This window comes from Canis lupus, chromosome 6 (genome assembly GCF_048164855.1).
Source record: "Canis lupus baileyi chromosome 6, mCanLup2.hap1, whole genome shotgun sequence".
Taxonomy (NCBI): Eukaryota; Metazoa; Chordata; class Mammalia; order Carnivora; family Canidae; genus Canis; species Canis lupus.
In genome coordinates, this window is record NC_132843.1 from 26,292,865 (window position 1) to 26,313,031 (window position 20,167).

Genomic DNA, 20,167 nt, shown 5'->3' on the forward strand with positions numbered 1-20,167 from the left:
TGTTAACTAAATAACTTTATTATACAAATTGTTGCTTTATCTAGTATATTAGTGTAAAATGTATGCAGTAATATAGATGAGGAAACCCCACTTCCTATGCCTGTGCCTAATAGCAGGTGCTCTATGATGGACAGTTAAAGCTTGATGGATATTTAGTAAAGTGTGCACAGTGCCATCTAGTGGTCAACAGTCATCACTGCATAACCTAAATGTCTTCATTTTCTAAAATAATTTGATGGCTCAAGAGTAAACAACATGTTTATACAACTGTCAGACTCTTAAAACAGACTTCTGAATAGCTTCCTTATGACTCAAGTTAGAACCTTGCTTAGAGTTCCTATTTCATTAGGCAAGAGGCCTTTTCAGTACTAATTAATAGATTTTAATGCTTCTTATGCACTAAGCACTTTGCAAAGTGCTTTACATGGATTATCTCATTTGATCTCCACAATAACCCTGCAGTGGAGCAGCTGTTATTTATTTTGTGGAGCAACTATTCTTGTCCCCATTTTGCAGATGTGGAAACTGAAACATAAGGACGATAAGTGACTTGCTCAAGGTCACATGGATGCTCAGTAGGAGAAGCAGGTCGAACCTACTGTCCAGAAACCCACACTATTCCGCACTGTGATCTTCACCTCCCAAAATAGTTAGCAGTGAAATAAAATTTTCAAGAAATCTCTATGAAAGAGGGCCTTCCTCACCAGGTCTCTAATTATCAAATATGGTAAAATTGGTTCAAACTCCACTAACTCAGAATTTATGGTCGGTAGACTGAATAGTACCTGCTTTTGTGGCTGGCATATAGTTTGGGCTTCTTTTACATGGCCTACATAATATATGCTCAAAATTATATATTAATTAGGTTATTGAATTTAAGGGGACTAGGCTAATACTTAGGTTTGGAGTCACAGCTCTTCTAAATTAATAATAAGATAGTATGGCTGTAGATCAGAAGGTGTTTAATTATTTTAACACCAATAGCTATCATTTGTTGAGCACCTATGTGCCAAACCCTGTGGTCAGCACTTATATATACATTTTCTCTTTTCTCCTCACTACAACTCTCTCTGGATAGTATTAGTCTCCTCATTTCTTAAAAAAAAAAAAAAAGAAGAAGAAGAAGAAATAATAAAATATATAGAGGAGAAATAACTTGTCCACAGTTTTAGGGGACAAGTTATTTAGTTATTTAGTTTATTTAGTTATTAGGGGAGCCAGGAGTGAAACCTCAATCTTTGTGATTACAAAATCTGTCTTTTGCCACTCTTCAAAGACAAATATGTACAATGATCATGATTACAGTTTTCCTGTGTACTGCCATCCCTGTGCAAAAATACCATCATCTCAGGGCACCTGAGTGGCTCAGTCAGTGGAGCATCTGACTGTTGGTTTCAGCTCAGGTCACGATCTCAGAGTCGTGGGATCCAGCCCTGTGTTGGGCTCCACGCTCAATGGGGAGTCTGCTAGAGATTCTCTCTCTCTCTCTCTCTCTCTCTCTCTCTCTCTCCCTCTGCCCAACACCTATCCGTCTGTCTGTCTCTCTCTCTCTTCTCTCTCTTTAAAATAAATAAGTGAATCTTAAAAAAAAATGCCACCATCTCTGCTGGAACCACAGCAACAGGCTCCAGCCACTTCCCCCATGCAAGTCATTACTCTCTTCCCCTACAGTCTGAAATGACACTTTTAAGCTGCATTTCTGAGCATGTCACTCTATTTAAAACCTGAATCTTCATATTTTCAGTGTAAAGACCAAAAGACTTGCCAAAGCTACAGTGCTCCTCCAGCCTTATCTTGTTCCTCTGTCCTCTTCACAAACCATCTCATAATCCCATTTTGTATCGAGCACCCGGTCTGTCATGGTAGGTCATTATTTCTGATTATCTGTGTGATTGTGAATCACATCTCTATCCCTGACTGTTAGTTCTCCGAGGCCGGAGCAACATCTTTGCCTTCTGTACCCAGATATATCCTGAAGGACTAGATCCAGAGGATCTATATGTCAAGCATAAAGGGAATAATTATAGGAATCCCAGTTCCTGTAGAAATTAATTTAATTCCTCAAGAAATTAAATAAACAAACAAGCAAACCTATAGATGCCATCTCTGTGGGAGTAGCTTGGTCACAAAATTGAAAAACTGGATGAATAGGATTAAGAAACAAATAATTTCCTTGTTGTATGATATACAAAGGTGGTAACAAATTTGGAATCACATAAATATGAATTTATCCAAATCTAGTAAACATTTAAGTATTTCAGTTAGAAAGTGATTTGTGTTCTTCTGTCCCAAATCAGGGATGTGCTAGAAAGTGTTGTTTGTTTGTTTACATGATTCACATTGTTCATTTGTTCAAGTATAATGTACTGTCTCTGTGTATCAGGCACTCTCAATTTTGACTTCATGATTTGTCCCATTTAAGGAATACCATTTCTGCTTTGTAGATGAGGAAAGTAAAGCTCCAAGTCTTCGAGGCTAAAAGGCCATGCACTTGTAGTAGAAGAGCCATATTTGGACCTAAGTCTTTGGACTTCAAGTGCAGTGCTAATCCCTACTCCCAAGTCCAGAAGGTCAACAGATGCTAGTTTTGTTTTTTATTTTTTATTTTATTTTTTAAAAGATTTTATTCATTTTTCATGAGAGACACAGAGAAGCAGAGACATAGGCAGAGGGAGAAGCAGGCTGTCTGTGGGGAGCCTGATGTGGGACTCGATCTCAGGACCCTGGGGTCACACCCTGAGCCAAAGGCAGATGCTCAACCACTGAGCCACCCAGGTGTCCCATGGTTTTGTTTTTTAAGTAGAATATCAGAAATGAGCAAAGAGGTGGGAAACAAAAGCTTGGGAGTTGGTAGAAAAGCATATAGGGAGTGCACACTTCTCAAGAACTGAAACCTAAATATATATTTCACTGAGAAAGACAACAGATTTGTTTTCAAATGTAAAGGTGTAATGAAAAGGGAACCTTAAATTTGGTGAAGTTGTGGAGAAACTGGAATTCTCATACACTGTTGATGTGGACATAAAATAGTACCACTATGTTGAAAACACTTGGGAAGTTTCTCAAAAATTAAACATACACGGGCCATGCAACCTAGTATTTCCTTCATTTCCGAGTATTTACCAAGAGAAATGGTTGCATATGTCTATACAAATATTTGTACGTGATTGTTCATAGCAACTTCATTTGTGACAACCAATAGCTGAAACAACCCAAGCATCCATCAACTGGTGAGTTGATAACCAAATTGTAATATATCCACTTAATAGAATACTGTTCAACAATATAAAGGAACATATTATTGATTCGTGCAACAACATGGGTGAGTCTCAAAATAATTATACCAAGTAAAAGAATCCAGACCCCCCCCCCAAAAAAGAGTACAGAGTATATAATTCCAGCTATATAGAATTCTAGAAAACCATTTTGGAAAGTATATCTGTGGTTGCCTGGGGTGAGAAGTGGGGAGGATTAAAAGAAGCAGGAGGAAACTTTTGAGGATGATGGAAATGTTCACTGTCTTGATTGTGGTGATGGTTTCTGGGATGTTATAACAAGACCTCAGCACAAACAGGGAAGAGGGAGAAATGGAATTCCAGACTTTCCAAGTGAAAATAACCATGACTTAAGTTTTGTGAGCTAGTCAATAATATAGCCAAAAAACTGTTTGTTCTTGACCAGGGTAGTAAAGTGATCTGTGACTTAGTTCTGTTCCTGCCTTCTAGAGATTACTATTCCTTTTTCCCCTGCCTCTCTTCCTTCTTTAACTTTCCCTTCTTTATTTCAAACCTTACAGTATGAAAAGTATATAAATAAATGAAAATATTTTAAATAAATGCAGGTTTGACATCTTTTCAAACACTATAAGTGTTTCTTTTAAAGGGTCAGTGTGTGCAGTGGAAAAATGCTTTCAAGGCAGATAGACTTGTTAATTTTAATCACAAGTGCTATATACTTCGAAGTTGCTAAGAAACTAGATCTTAAGTGTTCTCACCACAGAAAAAGAAATGATAATTATGGGACATGACGTGTTAGCTAATGCTATGGTGGTAATCACATTGCAATATAGAAATGTATCAAATCAACATGTTGTGCACCTTACACTTACACGATGTTGTGTGTCAATTATATCTCACTTTTTTTTTTTTTAAGTCAGGTAGATGTGGATTTGAATGCCAGTTTTGCCATTGGCTGGCCTTGGACCTTCTCATTTGTCAGCTAACTTCCCTGGTCTTCGGTTTCTTACATGTAGTATAAAGATTGTAGCTATATTTCAAGGTTATTTTAAAGATTAGAAGTAACTAATTACTGTGGTTTTTAGGAAATAATGTTCTTGCTATTATACATTGCACATCAAGTCTTTGAGATCATGCAATGTCTAGATACACTTACTTACGCCAACTCTTACAAGAGTCGAACACATATGGAAGACTATGAGGTGCCTTGACCAAACCGGACAGATGGTACATGTAAAATAATGGATTTACCTTTCCCTGCATTTGGGGCTGATGTATTCACTCTGCTTTAATTGTATGTAGTGCACCTGGTGGACATTTGGAACGTCATAGAAGCATTGCGGGAAAATGCTCTGAACAACCTGGACCCAAACATAGAACTCAGCGTGGCCCGCTTGGAGGCTGTACTATCCACCATTTTCTACCAGCTCAACAAACGGATGCCAACCACTCACCAAATCCAGGTGGAGCAGTCCATCAGCCTCCTGCTTAACTTCCTGCTGGCAGCCTTTGATCCGTAAGCTCCCTCTGAATATCTCTGTACATGTTTGGTCTCTCCTTCCTCTTGTCCTTCTTGGTCTTTATTCCAAATAATTTTCTAGAGTGACCAAATACCTCTTTTTTCTTGATCAGTTACTTATCTCAATAAAGTCTCTCTGTGTCTAACATGAATTTTAAATTCTATAGGAAAAAAACTAGAGAGTAAAATAGTGCCATATGAAGTCGAGGACAATTGTATTTCATATGCTGACCTTTATTTAACTCATCCCACGCTTCCCAGAAGCTATGGATGCTTGAAAGACTTGCATGATGGCATTCCTGTGGAGCAGTTTAATGAAGCATAAGTGGGAGGATGCTTTTAACTCTCTTCTTTGCAGATTGTCTAAGACAGTGTTTCTGAGGTGTCATAACAAGACCCCAGAGCAAACATAGAGAAACTGACAAGGGTTTCTTGACCAGCCTAGTGAAAATAGCCATGACTTGCATTAAATGGATTGATCAATAATGTGCCACATAAAACAATGTAATGCCGACCGCACATGACAATTGAGACTTAGCCTCAATATCTTATAATTTCCTCTCATAGAATCAGAGAATTTCAGAGCTAGCTGAAATATTAAAGACTGTTCTTCCAAATCTCTCATTTTACAGAAAGAGACTATCACTTGTCCAGTGTCTCTCAGAGGGTTAGTGGCAGAGAAGGGATTTAGGTACTCAGCTACGCTTTCTTTTCCAAGGCACATGTGGCAGCCTTGTGAAGTGTAAAAACTCCCCCAAATTACTTTATCAGCCTAAGATTTCAAAAGGTCTTTTACTGATAGCCTCTAGTCTAGATATAGGATCAACCATCTCCACTTTCACTACTGGTTTTGAATATTAAAAAGGAACATTACTAACTTGACCTTTCAGCAGTCGCATTTTAGGACTCCCGAAAGATTTTGCTTAGTCTCATTGACTGGCCAATGCTTGGGAATATATAAGCCCAGCACTGGAGATGTTCCAGCCAGACTAATGTTATTATGCCACTCACAAAAGTCACCAGCTGTCACTTTACAACCTAGAGTGGTAACAGAATTATTCATGCTCAGTTTGACCAATGTAGATTATTGTCTTGGGATGTTTATATTTTGAGAAATTCTTGAGTTGAAATAAACAATTCTAAAACAAGCAGCCTGGCTTGATAGATCCCATGCTTAGCCCATGCAGACTTCAGAGCTAATGTACTGCTTTGGTCTGATCGCTATGGTAACCAAGTGGCAGGCAGGTAGAGAAGGCTATGGTTCTACATGACAGGTGACAGAATGGAACCAGGCTATAGAATTGCTATAATGGCATTTCCATCCTACCCCCTTGATAAGACCATGGAAGCTTCCAGACTTGCCACTAATGTCTTCAGGGAACTTATTTGTTATAAGCGAACAATGGAAAATGTAAAAAGAAAAATGTGATTCTCTCCAAATCTTAGAGTATTGCTGCAGGATTCATAAGGACTCAAAGGTAAAAAAAAAAAATTGTATCCATAAATATAGAAATGGGGCCAGATTAACAATAGGGGAAGGAGGAGTTTGTGAAATGTTACTTTATGAGAGAGCTAATATATACATACTATATTTTATATGATGTAAAATATCATATCTCAGTATTTCTCACAATATGGGAAATATACAATAGAATTAGATTTTTCACTTCTGTTTGGAAATATTGGGAAAATCACTTTGAAAAAATAGGGCTGAGTATGTTCTCTAACCAGCTAATCATGATTATTTCAAGATCAATGAATGCTAAGCTTAAGGACTATCTCAAGGTAAGGAGCCATTGACATGAATGTTCAAATGGGATATTTGTTTATTTCTTACTCTTCTCACTGATAAAAAAGGCTCTGATGTATACTTTCAGTAATCTCATCATAGATTTTTTTAAAACATCCACATAGAGAAATTTCATTTTACAGATTTGCAGACACATCCATATAGAGACCCCAGTTTATAGGTTCTTCCGCATTCTTCCTTGGCTTAGCAAATGAGTATAGGGCAGTTCTGCTGATACTTTCCATCTGATGGCTTTTGAAATTCTAGATGTGAGATGGGAGCCATAAGGAAGCATCAGTAACTGGAGAGAGAAAGTAACCAGAAATACTCACTTAGAAGTGAACGAAACAAGAGACACTTAAGAATAAAGTGCATGTTCAGTTCAATTCGTTATGATGGTAAACTCCTGTTTCTCCAAATGAGATCCAGTATGGAAATCTGATGTTGCTTCCTACCACCTATCCCACAACAGAACCCAAGTGTTTAAGGGAGCCTTCTGCAGGTTGGCAGATGTGAATGAGCCTAGTGCATCAAAGATATGTTGTTACTGTAGAATCACTGAGAAACATTTAGGCGATTTTTTCTCATTTGCTGTAATTTAATTGAACATACCAAAACCGGGGGGGGGGAGGAATCTAAAATAAAAATAAAAAAATTAAAATCCACATTCTAAAGAGGTTATCTGTATATATTTTTCAAAAGGAAAGACAGTATAGCGATTTAAATTCACGAAGAATGAGAACTTGTATTCAGAGAAAGGTGGTTATTATTTGGGTAGTGCCTTAAGATTCACTAGACTCAGCGAGGAGGAGTCTGCCTGCCGTGGCAATGGTAACTTGAAATGGCGTTCAGAGCCCACTGCACTTGGCTGTGGCCCTGAAAGCCAGACTCGCCTTCTCACAACATAGTTCCCCAAAAATAGCACTCCTTCCTTCCCTCCCCAAAGACACACCTGGGTCTCAGTTCTCACACAGGCACACTTACTGCATATGTCAGTTTCCTGGCTGCAAGGTGTCTCACCAGGTCAGTTTCTCAGAAGGTAGAGAGTATGTAGCTGCAGACACAGGATGATTTCTAGAATGTTAGGAGCTAGCATTTGTGCCCAATGGCTATGCCTATGCTTGCCATTCTATCTCTGAATAGTCCATCTCTAGAGTCTAGAAGATTTTTGTTCTTCCTGACTTTCCTCCTAAAAATGGCTATAGCTAGCAGAAGTCAACCAGTCATCAATTACCAACTGACTGCTAGGCAGATCTTTCCACCCTGGACACTATCTTCTCCAGGGTCCCTAGAAAAATGGATAGGTGCACCCAGGAAGTGTGGGAAGAAGTGTCAGAATCAGGAAGCAGGGATTGAGAGGGAAGAAGGATATTAGGAAGTAGCCAGAGCCAGTCTCTGCATCTTGTCTCTTTCTTCCGTACATTCCTGGATGAGCCTATTGCCTTCCCTTATCTGCTGACAGCCTGGCAAAAGCTTCTCTTCTCACCATTTCTATTATTTTTGAGGAACTTGAAAGTAACAAAAGAAAAACAACATGGAAGCAAGTTACAAGATGACAATTTTTTTTTCAATAGCTTTATGGAGGTATAATTGAAAATAATTCTTAAAAGTCTATAATGGCCTTTTGGAGAGGGAATGTCACAAGTTGATCCACTGTGAAGCCCAACTCTCATGGTTGAGTTACCTCCCCCTGCCCCAGGTCCCACTGTTCCTTACACATGATTTTGCTATGTCTTACTGTGTGCATGACTGCCTGCCACAAGCTACTGTACAGCGGGACCATGTCTTACTCTTTGTATGCACAGCACCTGAGACAATATCCAGCTCATAATGCATCTGTGAATGAATGAAAGACTGAATGAAAGTCAATGATTGACTCTTCTTAGCTCATCACACTGATTTCTCTTTCTTTTTCTGAAATCAAGTCCTCCTTAATCTCCAGTATATTACCAAGACTAGGGAGTCCAAGTTTGCTCTGATACCTAGATTCATACCCTCTATTTTTACTTCTGCTCTACAAGAGAAGAAAATCAGGTATCTATGGCTACTAATGTAAGGGCATCCCATTTCCACACACACAAAAAAAAACTTCAGTGTAGGTCTCTTGCTCTCTTCTTACTTCCCTGGGAAACACAAACTTTAATCTGTTGACTTAATCTCATTTCCATTCACTAGAATCTTCCTTCTTAGGGAAGTTCCTCCTAAGGTAATTATGTGACAGTGGCCTTGTTTTTAGCAAATATTATTTTCACATATATTCAGTCATATAAATATTACAGTAGGAAAAATGATAAATATTAAAGGAACAGTGGTGTTCCTATTTTCAGATGTCAAGCTTTATTGTTAATGCCACTTCTCCAATGATAATAATAATATACACTAATTGTAATAATAGCTAATATGTTATCAGTATTTACTATGTGCCAACAATCTTCCTGGTTTGGCATAATATGATTAGAGGGAGGTTAAACAATGTACAGGTCATACTAGCTGAGGTGAGCGGGGGAAGAATAATTTGTTTCAGGCATCAGGGTAAGTTCAGCTCTATTCATGCTTTCTGTTTCATTTTTTTAAATGAGAATTAATGTGTGTTTTTTCCCCCCAGATCTACCCTACTTTTACAAGATATTTTTATTAGGCTCTCATTCCTTACCTTTCCAGTTTGGGTATTTAGATATATCTGACAGTGTATGTGAAGTAAATTTTTGGACTTAAACATATTACACTGTAGATTTAGAGTCAGTTTTATGACAGCCATCCAGAACTCCAAATCTATCATATAATGGTCTTTCACAGAGAATACAAAATCCTGGTATTTTCCTCTCTGCTTGACATATTGCACCTTGCTGAGCCATTTGAACATCCATTCCCACTGTGGAGCCTCTCCCCCGCCCCACCCCTGACACTATGAAAGGTACCACAGCACTATTTCAGACGCATGGATATAAAATATTCTGAAACTCTGCCAAAACACTTCTGCCTTTTGAGTTTTAAAAACGATTTTGATGTTTAATGCAAGATGTACTACAAAGTACACAGCCTTTTCTCTGTGCACCAATGAAATGTATCATTGACGTTTGAGGCTGGGAGCATGTGTGAGAGTGAAGGAAGAAGAGAAGAGGTCTATAAAACCAAATGTTCTTCCTTTTTACTATTTGGCCAAAACTAAATATTTAACATAGTGTTTTCCTGGTGATTTTTTTTCTTACCACATCTTAAACTCAAGATTTCCACAGAATATTCTCCTCTAATCACTAAAATTTTGTTCTAGTGGAAAATACTTTGTTCCAAGATTCCTATATGTCACTAAAATAAGATCTCTTTTCAAAGAAGTTTCACAAGTGTAGATAAAATTAACAGCCTTTATGTCGCTCATCTTTATGTCAGACTTATACTTTGTGTGAATGGCAAATGGAATTTCATAGGGATAAAGCGTTGGCCCCTTCCATTCTGGAAAAACTCATGGCAACTCACATGACCAGAAGTTATGAGGAATTCTTTTCCCAAATGTTTTGCTAACATGATGGGGAGCCCAAAGACACACCACAGCCAACTAAGGGTTTTCTATCTGTTCACATGTTAACTATGCTAACCCAGAAACCAAGAGTAATTATGTGTGTAATCACTTCGAAATTCAAGGTATCACATTGAGTGCACAGCTGATATTAAGGACCGTAAGGTCAATTTTTGTAATTTCATTCAAACGCTTAGTATTTCTCAATATAAAACTTAAGTGGTAAATCAAAATTTCTTTTCACATGTGCATTCATTAATTTAATTAACATATATTAAGAGCTTGCTTTGCACTGAGTGCCACAATAGGCTGGTGATGAAATGTGATTAAGGTGAGATCCCCACCCTTTTAAAAAATGTGTATTAAAAATTAACTGGCTTTGACTCTTTTTCTCCAATAGTCTATGAGCAAACTCATAGGGGTGGGAGCCATACCTTACCATCTTTATATCCCCAACCTATGAGGCATTATCAGTAAATATATGTTGAGTTACAAAATGAGTGATCCATATGAACAAATTGATTCCCAGATAAAGACATGAATTATGATAGAGGCATGTTGTGGAAGCCAGAGGAGGAAACAATTTTCTCAGTTAATTAAGCCACCAAAATGTGTGAGAAAGAGCAATTTGAGTTCTGCGCTCATCAAAACGCTTACCAAATGTTTTTGTGAAATGTGTTGGTAAAAGAAGAGCTTCTGGTTTTAGTGCTTTTAAATAGAAAAATAATTCCTTCAGCCTGTTCCAAAAAGAATCAGTCAGAATTCAAATCTCATTTTCAAGGACTTAAAATTTATCATGGGAATCTGTAATTTCAAACAGGAAACTCGCTTGGCAACTTGGAGGAAATTTACATTCTGTTCGGAATTCAGCCTCGCATCCCAGGCCTATCAATATCTGTTTGCTGTTCTCCCCTCTTGTCAAAGGCAGATTTTCCCTCCCAGACAACTTTTCCCTGAAACTAGTACCTTCTTAATTCAAAGAAATCAGATTGCCTCTTTGTGAGGTCATGGAAAAAGCCCAATATAATGCAGTTTACTCACTTTTTATTATGATGTGTCAGACTTTAAGGTAATTTATGTTTTAAGACAGACATTCTACAAATCTCTGCATATATTTTAACCAAAGGGTAGGTGCTTTCTGATTTCCATTTTTAATCAGTCATCCCTTAGAAGAATTTGAAAATTTTCAGAGTGAGAAAACAAAGTATAAGGGAAATAAAAGATTTAATGAAACATTGACTTATAAGGCAATTTTAGTTTGTACTTTTTGCTAATTTTTTGATTGTTTTAAATACCCATTAAGGTATGAATTATATACTAGCATAGCAACTTAGGTGGGTGGTTTTTGACCTCAAGCTGGAACAGGAAAGTAAAGTTTGCATTGGCAAAAGCTTCAGGATAACTGGCCTAAAAAATAGAATATATTCCATTATGCCAAAAACCAAATAGTGGAAAGAAGGAGGAAAGCATGTATTATGCATTGCATTCTTGTTCTACATTGAAAGGGAAAATATTAAAATAAGTAAAAATTTTACTTAAAAATTTTTAGAGCAACTCTTTCTGCCCACAGGTCCTGTCCCTGTGCTTTAATAAAACCACCTTTTTGCACCCCCCAAGAAATATAGAAAAATAAAATAACATTTTTCATTAAAAATGATAGGCTAACAGTAAATTTAATTTTAAAGCTCTTGCTGTACGTTTTTTACACTACTAGTAGTGTAGTTTTGTACACTACTAAAGAATCAATTGCACTAGCAACTTCTGTTCACAAAGAATAGCTCTTGTGGGCATGTGGTTGATTCTAAGACCCAGCCCAGCCATAAGGTGGATGGTCCTGAGGGGTACCTTGTATACCGCACACGGTATTCTCAAACACATCTGGCTCTGCTCCATCTTTCTTTAGATGGCAATCAGAGCCACATGTGAAGTTGGAGATGTGCTGCAACAGCTTTTCATAAAAAAAAGAGAAGAGCATAGACTTTTCCTAGCACCCTTCCTGGTTTTGCCGTTCCGAGGCTGTTTGGCCAGCAGCATTAGGGACAATCTATGTCTTTCATCCTCAGCACACTTTGGCAGGTCTGCTTCTGGAGTTGTGGCCAACAGCCAACATTCCATATGTGCAGTTTTACTGCTTTACTCCTAGAGGCATTGCATGTGCAGACTCACTTTGGAACAATATGTCGCTTTCCTGCTCGTTTGCACAAGACTCCTGGGAGCTTCCTGTTATCCATCCTCATGAGCTTGACTTTCCACTTCCTAGACATTTAAGGGATTTCCTGAACTGTTCCTGAATCAGATGGCCCCCAGTTAGGGTTGATTCCCAATGAGCACAACTCTTGCACTTCTCCTCTTGGGATATCCCAACTTCTCACTTCTCCTTACTTCCTTTGTTAATGCTACTTCTTTTACACACACACACACACACACACACACACACACACACACACAAATAGGGACCCTAATCCCATGATGAGTTTAAGTAATGGCCTTGCGTATGGAATCTTGTCTAAGGCCTTTATAAAACTTTCCTTCTCCTTACCCACCAATCTTTCTTCATCCTTTTATATCTACTGAAAAGTTCTTTAAAAAGATCCACATGTATCTAAGTCTTTGGTGTCCCCTTTTCCATTGTAGAATCATTCATCTCCACTCACTCCTTAAATTCCTTCAAGGTTTTTCCAATACCAGGGCTGAGCAAGGCCTAAACTCACCGAGTATAGTGAGGTTAGTACTTGGTGTGCTTCCCGAGATCTACATTCCTGCATACCCCCTGAATCTTTCTTAGTGACAAGGGTCACCTTTGCAATCTGGCACACTGGCTTGCATAACAGTACATTCCAGTGACCTAATTTCACCCTTGAGTTCCTGCAAAACTCTCATTGAGCTGCCTCCACTTGGTGATTTATCTAGATTTATTGTGTCAATTTGGCAGAAGAGCTCTGATACAACCACTCCTGGATGTAATAGCATCAATCTTGCATTTCCAAGAACAATATAGAACTGGCAATCTCCCTATGATCTTCTTCATTAAAAGCCAAGGTTTAAGAATTCATCCGTGAGCTATCATCATTTCATCCTGTGGAGAACTCTCTGTTCCAACATTATCTGTAGTTTATCCTCTTTCTTGAGTTAAATGATAATTTCTGATTCCTTGAAAGAAATTTGTATTGCTCCTAAAGTCTCACATGTCATGCTCCTCAATTTCTCTGCATTTTGAGGACTACTTTATCACTTTATTGCTCCTATTCTCCCACACTTGGTAGATTTCCCTGTTCTCATCATTTGAGCCATGTTTCAATTTAGGAAAGGGAACTAATTATTTCCCAAAATAAAATTTTTGATACTTCCAGTTTTCCATGCAATTGGGAATACAATGCACATGGAATAATTTTGAATGACGTTTTTTACAAAATCATCGCATTTTTCTTACAGCTACCTGCTCTAAAATTAGCAGATGACTAAATGAGTGTTCACTCAAAATTCTAGGGGCATCTATTATAATGATTAGTAGTTATTAATTAACATAAGAAGTATATTGTTTGCAAATGCTGGGGGAAACAAGTGTGGGAGGCACTAGAAATATACCTAATTTAGAAGATTTAGAAGATATGGTCTCAGTTCCCCTCTCATAGTGTGGGGTCAAGTTACATGCAGACGTGTAAATAAGCAAATCAAAGTCACTCAGTGTGATAGGTGCCAAATCGTAGGTAAAAGTGGAGAGCAGAGCAGTTGCCTGCACATCCAGGGGAAAAGCCATTTTCAGAGCCGGGTGAGTGATGATTTTGAGCTGAATCTTGATGTATAGGTTGGAGAGTCCTGAGCAAAAGGTGGTAGGAAGGTCACGGGCATTAAATGTGGGACTGTAGAATCAAGTTCAACAGAAATGGTAGCAGTGAGACTGGAGAGCATGGATAAAGTCGTAACCATATCCTGTAGGCAAACAGAGGGTAATAAGAGATTTAAATAATAAAGTAATATAGCCAAATTTGTGATGAGTGAGCAAGCAGAGAGATCATTTAAGAAGTTATAACTGTTCAAGCAAGAGCTGATGAAGCAATGCAGTTAGAATGGAAAGCAAGAAATGGGTTTAATATACAGGTAGGAGGTATATTTCAGTCCCTCAGACATTTATCAGGTGGTAGGGAATTAAGGAAGAGAAACAAGTCAAGGGTAACCCCTTCCCAGGATTAATTTTTGGATAACTAGGTACATGTTAAGTCTGGCAACCAGAAGCAGGGTGGTATTAGGCTGGCCTGAGTGTTATGGGAGCACTTTGTAAAGATCATGAGTTCTACTTTGAACATACTTGGTTTGACATGTGGTATCCATATTCTAACTATTTACATAACTACGTAGATCTGGTGCTTAGGCTTGGAAATATAAACGGGAGAGCCCCTGGCATAGGGCTCAGTCACTTTTCCATTGTGGCTGGCTCTATTTGAAGTCCTATGCTGAGACTGACAGCAACAAGGATAAATAACAAATGATCTGTCTCTGGAGTCTTGTAATGAACAAAGATACAATTATTTATTATATCTTATTCTTCTAATATGCTATATATGTGGATCTTATTCATGTAAGTGATTTATTCTATATACTAAAACTTTGTCAATACTGGCTTTACTTACCTTTCAGCCACATTATTATTTTAAATAACTCTTTTGATCATTCTTAAGAGTAGCAACTATCAAAGAAATGAATTACTAATGTGATACACTTTCTGATCCCAAGGGTACAAGGATAAACAGTTTATTTTGGCTGGAAAATCATTTAGCCAAAATAGTATACTTCTTACAGTGTGCCCTTTCATCACACTTTGTGAAGGACAAGTTAGTTATACTTCCTGAATCAATGAAGATTTGGCAGATCTGGTGTCATTGAAGTAGGAGATAAAACAGAGCTCTTACTTTTGCCCCTCTAAAATATCAACTCCTGGGCACCTGGATGGCTCCCCAGGCTAAGCATCTGCCATCAGCTTAGGTCATGATCCCAGAGTCCTGGGATCAAGTCCCCCATCGGACTTCCTGCTCAGTGGGGAGTCTTCTCCCTCTCCCTCTGCTGCTCCCCCTTGTTCATACTGTCTCACAAATAAAGAAGTAAAATCTTAAAAAAAAAAATAAAATATCAACTCTCTTTGACAAGTAAATGTATCACATAAACACAGTCAGCTTGTGGGTTGGAAATGATGGGTGACCAAAAAAAGGTGATGGAAAAGTTCCCATAATTACTGTAACAAAATTCAGGAATTCTCCAACCAAAAAAAAAAGTATTTTTCCGAAAACCTTGTTTAAATAAATTATAGAGACTGTGGAATCATCATGCATAAAATTATTTCATGAAACCCAGAGTGAAAATCATGTTCTGTAATTGTAATCCATGGCTAAATAGGACATATCCCTCTCGCTGCTAGTTCATACTTTGAGCAAGTGACATATACAAAGAATAACTTGAAGATCCTGCTATCTCTTGAAAAAAGGAAACATTGACTAGACAGCTTTTCAGAAATTTGTATTGAATTGTATTCATGGTGTTTTCTAAAGTGGATGTGTTCACATAATGTATGCAGCTACAGTGTCCTATGATTTCTACAGAACAGAAAATGTCAGATTTCATTACTGTAAATTCTCCAAATGACATCTTTTTTTTTTTCTTTTTCTCTTATCATTAAACAGGGAAGGCCATGGTAAAATTTCAGTATTTGCTGTCAAAATGGCTTTAGCCACGTTGTGTGGAGGAAAGATCATGGACAAATTAAGATGTAAGTTATTCTTTGTGTCTCTCTGCTTATCCCTCCCATATACCACATTTCCTTTCCCCATTCCTGCCACATTCTGCTGCCCATTTTGAGTTTCCTCATTCTGTGAGAGTTGTTTAAAATATGATCTTCACTGATCTTTGGATTTTGTCACAGAAATATTTTCATAATATGAAAGATAAATGTTAATGATATGAATGTTTTCCTTCTCCTTGCGGATTATTATTAGTTTTATCCTGTTGAGTATCACCAATTAGACTTTTTGTGACATTAAAGTAAGATGTATATTCTTTCAAGTTCGTGTACTAAACTGCCTTACAAGTGTATGTCCATCAGCCTCAGGACCTGAAGGCCATATTGGGGAACCTTCCTTTTTTAGGTAATCTAAAGCCAAAGCTCCTGGAACATTTCCTCATTATTCTTAGCCAGTTTAAATCACTGAGAATTCCAAAGGTTCCAAAGTAAACATTGCCGGGTATAGGCATAAAAATGCATAGGGACACTACAGGCCGAGAATTGACTGGATTCCAATAAAAACATGATAGCTAAGGTGCCTTGAGTGACTGTGGCCTTTTATGTACATTTTGTCACCAAATGTGGTAGTTCTTTGACCAAGAAAACACAAGAGTTTTGTTTGTTTTAGGTAAAGATGCTGAGACTCAGAGAGGTAGAATAAAGTGTATCATATAGCTAAGATGGTGCCAAGATTTGAACCTGACTTCTTTTTCTCTCCACCCTAGTAGTTCTGGAATTTTAGGATGTATAGAATCATCTGGAGGCTTTTTAAACCATTGATTTTCTGGGTCCCACCCCCAGAGTTTTTTATTCAGAAGACCTAAGAGCAAGAATTTTCATTTCTGTTTTTAAAGGATGTATACACTGCTGTTTAAAAGAAAAGCTTCCACTTAACCCTTTCCCTTGCCCTAAATATTGTGAGTTTGGCTTATAATGCTGTGTGGGAGAGAGCACTGTCGTGAGAATTGGGAACCCTAGCTTGTAAGCCCAGCTATGTGACTAATTCAGTGAGTTATCCTGTGGAAATGACTTTATTTCCCTAGCCCTCAGCTTCCATCTTTATCCCAGATTTGGGGATTTTGTTAGATACCCAGAGGGTCCCTCCCAGCTCTACTCATCTGTGACTCACAGCCTCCAGGCTCTTTTCTCACCTGCTGCCTGTCAACTTCTGAGTGTGATCTCTTGCTTCTTGATGTACCAAGAGGAGAAAAACGAAGGAAGATACAGAGAAAAAAAGCTTTCATTCTTCTGGAATTTCCCCAGACATACTCCAAGGCAAGGTTATGTCATTGGGCCAGTAGATAAGTAGAAAGCACATAGAAACCTCACAACCACACATCTCCCATCACTTCAGGAACTTCCACCCATGGACTAATCAAATGTATTTCAGATTCGGAGAAGCCCAAGCAAGCATTATGGGGGAGAGTTAGTTCTTCTTTAGTTAGACTGAAAGACATTTTAAAAATTAAAAACTATCTGCCTCCTGCTTGACTGAGGATAATGCTAAATTAGAAGGTGGTGGAACCAGTGTCCTTTTTAAAAACAGCTTCAGAGTAATCCTTGAGGCATTTCCTTGAGGATTAGGCTGGGAGGAGAAAGTTGAGCAAACTGAACCAGGACAGGGCAGAAGAAAAAACTGCAGGGTCTTCCCTGCTAACCTCATGTCACAACTGGCCAACTTGTCCTGAGGACATTGGATACCGGGGGTGAGGAGTGGGGTGGAATATAAGTCTTGAGAAACATTTCTGAATACTTACTCAATGTTGTATTGAAGGTACATGGATAAAAGGATTACATATTAAAATAATTTTCAGGAAAACTGAGAGAACCAGTTTTCTGACCTTCCTTGGGGTCCTTAGAGCCATTCATGAACCAGGCTAATTCTGTGCCATCGAGGACCACAGCACTCTCCATCTTTCCATCCAGGTTTCATTGGTGTCAGATTTTATTTCTCTCCTGAGGAAGAAAGGGTCTGACAATCTCAGGAGTCACATCTCACTCCAGAGACCCCCAGCCCGTGTCATTGCCCAGCATGGCATCAGAGACCCAGTGCTACACCAGTCACTGGAAATGAGAAAGGAAACCCTGTGGTGGTCATGGGGGAACCCACTCCTGCCTCCTGAGCTGAGAGAAACCCCTGCTTTTCCTACTTAGCCCAGGAAGAAATTTGAGGCCAATAAAAACAGAGGAAATGGTTGTTGGGTCAGCAAGGAACCATGTCTTCACAGTTACAAAGCTCAAGGTAGCTAAGTTTCTGAGCAGATCTTTACCAACTGTCAAAACCCTGGCAGGTCTCTTGCCTGTCCAGGAATTCAAAGCCAAAAACGTCACCGCAAGGGTCCTTTCTCCTCACCCCACCATCAGTGAGCACAGCACTCATGTTACCTAGTGGCCAAAGTAAATCCCCTTCAGTGCATTTTAAGAAGTTGACACATGCATGAGTCTCATTGGAAGTAAACTGCATTCTCCAGTCTGCAGAAATCAGCATCAGTGTCACAAACTCGGGAGAACAACAAAAAAACAGGTAGTGTGATCATGAGACAGATCACGTTGCCCTCTCCTCTAATGTCCCCAGCTCTCTGGCTGAGGAGTCACTCTTTGTATATTAATCCCAGGAAGGTGGTTTTAGTGGTTTCCTGGTAAGTCTACTGAGAGCAATTGTACAAAGACAATTTAGCTGAAAGTACTTTGGTTGGAAGAACTTCTCCAAAATGTTAATTAGTCAAAAATGAGTATCTTTAGTCACCAGTATTTCTAGTTTCAGTGATAATTATTAATTGAATACACAAATATGAGCAAATCTGCCCACAGACAGCAGAGGCTGACTCTGGATGAGTGGGATTTGTGAATGTTTTCTCTGGTCTTCTCTCGCTGGCTTCACATGATGATAAAACAGGAGAAGTAATGATGTTCTGCATTGCTTTCATAATAAGGAAAAGTAAAAGGAAAGGATATGGAATTTCTCGGCATTTGAGGGTTTTGTTTTCCCTTCTTTACATTCTAATTCACTTTAAGCCAATATGCCAGCTGCGCTTATTTGGCAGTTTTTCTATTTTTGTGCATGGGGATGAGAGATATTTAGTTGGTTCCAACTAGCCCCTTAATGTTGGAGAAGGCAGGGCAAGAGTAATTGTTGCAAGTAAGTTAGACACGTTAGAAAGCAAAAAGTGGAAGACAGAAAATTTTAAAGTAAATTTTTCAAACTGCTTTAAAATGCATGAAAGGGACAGCAACTCCATGCTGCACCACAATTTCCAGTACTCAGGGATGGGGCGGGGGTGCAGGAAGTAACATGCAGGCTGCTCACTGTGTTGGTCTAGGCAGCCTAGAGTAGGAGGGTGCCTTCTGCCGTCGGAGGACACAGCCACCAAAACATAAACTGACCTAATAAAAATAGCCTGTTTCTGTCAGATTGTCCTTGGTCCATCTATAAGCTATTTTTTTTTAAGATTTATTTATTTATTCATTCAGAGAGAGCGAATGAGGGAGGCAGAGACACAGGCAGAGGGAGAGGCAGGCTCCCTGCAGGAAGCCCGATGTGGGACTCGATCCTGGGTCTCCAGGATCACACCCCAGGCTGCAGGCGGCGCTAAACCGCTGCGCCACCGGGGCTGCCCTATAAGCCATTGTTGTACTGATTTAGGACATCTGTTTATACTTCTTCCTTGAGGTTCCCAGAGAGTCCTAAGGATCCTAAGAAATTCCGAATACAGTGCTCTTAAGCCGGGAATGTCAGGGGCTGTTCTAAAGCTTCTGGGGAGGGCTTGCTTCATTTAAGAGACTAGTCTTATGGCGAACACCATGTATTTGTTGAGTTTCTAGAACTAAACTGATTGTTCTGCCTCCACACCTACCTCCGGGGTAATATTTCTACCTCACTGACCTGCCTTAAATTTTTAGTATCTTCCCCAACATCTTCTGTATGGAACTTAAATCCGTTAGTAGAGCCCTAAAGCTCTTTGTATCTCTACCTCATCTCCGACCGAGCCCTGTGTGCACCCAGGGCCCCTGCACAGTGAACTACTTGAAGAGCCTTGAGTGCATCATGCTTGAGCTTGCCTGTGCACATCCTGACTCTGTGTCCTAAAGTCTGACTAGCCCCTAATCGTCCTTTATACTTGGCCTAGAAGTCACCTCTAGAAAGACCTAGAAGTCACCTGTGCAAGGAAATCTTCTCTGACCCACCCCTTACCCTGAAAGCCCGCTCTTTCAGCTCCTGCTGCACCCCCTACACCCTACTGTTCTGGTTGTCACTCCACCGTGTTACCATTTATGAGGTCATATGATGCATTGTGTAAGTGCATCTCTTTACCCTCAAGGGACTGGGACGTCCCAGAGG

The 20,167-nt window shown here is 39.0% G+C and overlaps 1 protein-coding gene across 41 annotated transcripts in view; it reads left to right on the top strand.

Moving 5' to 3' along the window:
• Window positions 1-20,167, top strand: part of DTNA (dystrobrevin alpha) — a 365,257-nt gene that overhangs the window by 253,253 nt on the left and 91,837 nt on the right. For all 41 annotated transcript variants that reach the window (XM_072829245.1, XM_072829243.1, XM_072829207.1 and 38 more), the window contains 2 exons: window positions 4,539-4,752; window positions 15,731-15,816. In XM_072829245.1, the coding sequence (XP_072685346.1) occupies window positions 4,539-4,752; window positions 15,731-15,816 (300 nt within the window). The remainder of the gene's footprint in view (window positions 1-4,538; window positions 4,753-15,730; window positions 15,817-20,167) is intronic.